Below are 5,000 nucleotides of genomic sequence, written 5' to 3' on the forward strand. Positions count from 1 at the left end.
CATCTCACAGCCCAGTGCTAAGTGGGAAGAGTGGCACTGAAATGAACAGGGGGTTGCCATGGAAGGAGCAAAATACATTAAATGTTTGTTTAATTTTTTAATGGATCTGTTAAGTCAGTGCCCAATGCTTGGGTGTTTGCTTTCTGAAAACTTCCAAGTAATTGCGTTTCAGCGCCGAGCGGTTGTGCAAGCCCTGGGCAAATATTTGTGGAGGTTTATGTTAGAATATAGAACAGGTTGTACCTGGGGGCTGCCTGGCTCTCCAGGTGGGAGCACGGTGCTGAGGGAACCCAAATAATGGCCTGGTGAGAACCGGGCCTGGCAGCCCCCGGTGCCCACACGTGTCCATGGAGTGATGCTCAGCAGAGAGGGGGACCTTGGGGTTGGGATGTAAAGGCAACCCCCCTCACAGGCACGAATTTCTCCTCAATATCCCATCTAACCCTGCTCTCTGGCAGTGGGAAGCCATTCCCTCTTGTCCTGGCACTCCAGGACTTGTCCAAAGTCCCTATCCAACTCAGCCGTGGCAGGGCTGACACCACATTTGCACAGGTCCCACTGCAGGTGCAATGAATAGATTTTCCTATGGAAGGGAAGGAATCTGAAGGATTCCTACACTCCATGGGAGTAAGAAATTGCATTTTGCAAGTGCCAATTTCTTCCCCAGCACTCTGTGCTGAGCTGTCTGCAGGTAATTTCAGATCTAATGCTCGCTTTATCCATGGGATAAAAAAGAATTAACTAAAATCTTAGCACTAGTGTGTGCTCATTGAGAGAGAGCCGAGCCCAGCTCCCAGGACTTAAAGGCAAATTAGTTTTAAAAGTCTATAAAGGAGTTTGGATTTGAAGGAATTGTGGAAGTCAAGTACAGTGTCTCTGCAGAGAAAGGCTTGTGAGTGAAAAAGGGCTTGGTCTGGGGTCAGTGGTGGATCAGAAATCATGGAATCCCAGGATGGTTTGGGTTGGGAGGAACCTTCCACTAGCCCAGGTTGCTCCAAGCCCCATCCAGCCTAGCCTTGGACACTTCCAGGGATCCAGGGGCAGCCACAACTTCTCTGGGCAACCTGTGCCAGGGCCTCCCCACCCTCACAGCCAAGAATTTCTTCCTAAATGGAAAAAAATCCGAACGGTGCTCTTGTTTGAGCTGCATCTCTCAGATATTACAAACAATCCTGTGGGAGGGGTGGTTATCCCACATTCTGAAATGTCATGGCAAAAAAACCCAGTGATGGTGGTTGTCTGCACTGGGACTTCCAAGTGGATCATATTTGGTACTTCCACTCTTCCTGCCCCCTGTGCCTGGCCAAAGCCTTCTCTGATGTTTCTGGGGAGTGTAAACGAGCCTTGAGGGGAGGCTTTGAAGCCGCAGTGTTGGTTTGTCCCTGGAGAAATCGGGTCTGTAGGTTCATGAAGGGGTGGGGAGGGCTCTTGGCTACCAAACGACCTGTGCCCGTGGCTGCCCTGAGCAGGGGGCTGACAGGCTGCTGTCCCTGTGTCCCCAGCTGATGAGTGCCATCCAGAAGGGCCACGTGTCGGGGAGCAGGCTGGCCGTGCTGATGAAGAGCGCCGAGGAGAACCTGCGGCGCCGCGCCGCCATCCCGGTGGACCGGAGCGGGGGCGGTGTGTGAGCCCCCCACCCCCCATGGCTGCCCGAGGCTGCTGAGAACATTCCAGAGCTTCTGCCCTCCCCGCTGGCCCCGGTGCCCAGAGCTCTTCCCCAATACATTGGTGCATTCGTCCTCCTCATTAATGGTTTTCTTACTCCTCCGGTACGTGGCCTTCGGGTTGGGGGTTCTGCAGTCCCAGGGGTTTCTTAGCAAGAGTTCAGGAACACAGGCTGGGAGGGTTTGGGGGCACACACAAGCACCTACTGCCTTGGTCATTAACTTTGCACTTTTATCTTTAAAGCAAAGGATGCTCAAAGCGAATCCTGCCATTAAACGTGTTGAATTCTCCGAATACAGACCTGGTATCTCCAAGCTGCTGCTGTATCTTCAGCAAAAAGCAAGAGAAGGAGGGCTGGTGTTCTGGATTGGAGATATGATCCCAAAAGGAACGAATCTGACCTTTCCTGGGGTGGTGGTGACGGTGGAGAGCTGTCCTGAGCCTTCCAGGAGGCTGGGTTTGCTCTGTTATTCCAGTGGTGCCAGTACTTGGCCACACAAAAATAGCAGCTGGAAAACAAGACATCTTGATGAATCACCCCCAGGCAATAATTTGGCTAAAAGCTGAGGACAGCTTCCCTTTCTCCCATATTAACACAAATAACTGCCTTTAATAAATGGGCACTGTCTGGCAGGTTTGCTTTGAGCTGTGAAATAAAGGTAAAAGGTGCTTTATGCTAAAAAGTGCTTTGAGTTTGGGACAAACCCTGCTGACATGTAGGATAGGGCAGGTTTTGGTAGCACAACAGTCTTAATTAAAAAATGCTCAAACACAGAGTGAAAAAAAAACAAAGTCTGTCTTGCATTCCACTAACTTTTCTAGAAAAAAGGGCTATTTTTCAGCACATTAATGGAAAAACCAAAACAAGAAGCTGTTTCCAGCACTGCTGTACCTGTGTCTTGCCTTCCTGCTGCTGGATTTGGTCGAGATCAGGTGGGAGATTTCTGCCTGATGTAGAACAAGGCAGGGAAAACCTGGTTTATTCCTGGATTTGGCATCTGTTTTATTCCTTGAGTAGAAATAGCAATTTCCACCTCAAACCAAGCTTCACTTCCCAGGTGTCAGAATTTCTGATCAGTAAAATCTAATGTATTTGACTGGTGTCACCACATTCACTGATGGAAAATAACAGGACAGGAGTGAACAGCAAAGATTCCTTGGATATTTTTACAGAGAAAATTATTCCAGACACAAATGGAGATGCTGAGGAGTGTGGGATGTAGCACAGTGAGTACAAATGTTTTATTTTGCTGGAGAAGCAGAGTCCTTTAAAAAATTAAAATTCAGGTGCTGAAAAATAGTAGATACAAAAGGAAAAAAAAACAGGGCAAGGCTCATCTAAAATGAGTTTTTAAAATGGTTTTTGCATGTTAAATTCATTTTTTTGATGCAGATATTTTTCAGGTTGTGGCTTTGTGCTGTGAGCAGGGACTGAGGGAGGAGTTGGCACATCTGACACCACAAGGTTGTTTTAATGAACAAAGGGGTTTGTTCCTGTGGTCCTGTAAACTTTTCCTTTTGAACTGTGTTCCAGAATATTCAGGTGAAAGATGGAATGTTTGACTCAGCTTTGTATTTCCAAACCCACAGTAACAGATTTCACATATCCTGCAGAACTGAGGGAAGTGAATGTATAACACACAGGTAATTTTGGCTCAATGAACAAGGGAAGGGGGTTGGGATTCTACAATTACCAATAATTTAAGGGGGGGGGGGAAAAAGTAAAAGTCATGAGACCTTTTCCAGGCCACGTTAAAAAAAATATTTCCAATATTGAACAGCTTTTACATGGTTTAAAGAGGAATTCTCTTCCACTCCTCTCTAACTGGCTTTGTTAAATTAATAACCCCGGTTTACCTGGAAAGCAGGATTTTCTGTGTTGTATCCAAAGTATGTTTCTCTTGTTTTGCTAATCTTGCATCTGGAATGTGACTTTGGGATTCTCCTGGCTATGTGTCCTTGGACATGGATTTGCTTTGCGTCTCAGGCACTTTATGTCACGCTCCTGCTCCCCTGTACAGCCCTGGAATGACAGGGACAACTGCATGTGTTCCTTCAACAGCTGAATCTGTACATGAAGAAATCCGAAGTATTTATTTGTCCCCTCACTCTGTCTGCAGGAATGTTGGCTGTGTTGTTTAAGGTTTTTTTAATGTGAATGTACTGTGGGGAGAGTTGTACAATGTCACTGTCTTGCTGTGCTGATCTGAGGTGGAAAAGCAGGAATGGGATTTTTTTTTTCTCCTTTTTTTTTTTTTGGGGTGAGATGAGACTTGGGTTTCTGGATTTGCTGGGGTTGTTTTGTGTTTTAAATAAACTCCTCACCTGGGGGGATCCATGCAGTGTGTGTCCATGTGTATACATGTGTATAAATACATGTACAGACACTCACTGCAGGTTTACACGTGGCACTTACGTCTGTTGTCAGGTTCCTGTTGCAGCCTGGGCTGTTCAATGCTGTGTTTGAGGCTGGGTTGTTATTTTTATGACTGTCTTGGTGTTTTCCTGCCATTATTTATTACCTTTGATATCTGGAATGAGCCGCATGCGTTTATTGAGCAATAAGAGGATGTATTTAATGTGCCTTGTTTTTAACTGAGTAAGGACTGAGAGCATGAATCAATAAAACTGGTTAAAAACGCTCCTTTCACTGGCAGTTTGTCACGGCAGGTGAAAAAATAACTTGGATTTGCCTTGCAAAAGTTCCTTTGGGAAGGAAGGATGTTGGGATAGATGTGTCTGGGTAAACAGAACCGGTTTTTTCGTGCTTTCCCACCTTAGCTTGGAATTTGGCACTCAGTAGTTCCGAAGTGAAAATGAGGAGTTAATGCAGCACTTGGCATTCCTGGGAGGTGACAGGGTGAGGAATCCTGCACTGCCCTCTCAGGCTGGAATTGCAGCAGCCACCTGGATTTGGGGGGGGGGGGCTGGAAATGCCAACCGCGAGCAGTCCTGCACACTGATGAGTTTGATCCTGACTAAAATCAATAGAAGCGAACAGGAGCGATTTCCTAATCCATTTGGATCATGTTACATGTCAGGTTTCCCGGGGTTGCCGTGTGTTGATGAATGTTCCGACAGAACAAATCCATTTTCCCTGTCAGTAAATCAGCAGCGCCGTTATCAGGGCAAGCACAATCTTTATAATCTCCAGATTATTTCGTAGGGTTTAATTTACACTTGTAATGGGGATATTCCACAAGTGCTGCAGGGCTGTGCTGGTGCAGGGGTTGTGTGTGTGCAGCTGGAGCAGCTCCCTCCGTGTGGGGATGAACCGGGCCGGGGTGGAACTACAGAGATTATGGATTTTCTCTAGTCCGTGGTGTGTAAATCAT

The 5,000-nt window shown here is 46.7% G+C and overlaps 1 protein-coding gene across 2 annotated transcripts in view; it reads left to right on the forward strand.

Annotated features, from left to right (window-relative positions):
* The window catches only part of GPD2 (glycerol-3-phosphate dehydrogenase 2), a 49,662-nt gene extending 46,684 nt beyond the window's left edge, over positions 1–2,978 (forward strand). For both annotated transcript variants that reach the window (XM_017823794.1, XM_017823795.1), the window contains exon 17: positions 1,503–2,978. In XM_017823794.1, the coding sequence (XP_017679283.1) occupies positions 1,503–1,628 (126 nt within the window). In that variant the 3' untranslated portion in view covers positions 1,629–2,978. The remainder of the gene's footprint in view (positions 1–1,502) is intronic.
* Positions 2,979–5,000: the final 2,022 nt, after the last annotated feature.

Source organism: Lepidothrix coronata, unplaced genomic scaffold, assembly GCF_001604755.1.
Source record: "Lepidothrix coronata isolate B3197 unplaced genomic scaffold, Lepidothrix_coronata-1.0 Scaffold105, whole genome shotgun sequence".
Lineage (NCBI taxonomy): Eukaryota > Metazoa > Chordata > Aves > Passeriformes > Pipridae > Lepidothrix > Lepidothrix coronata.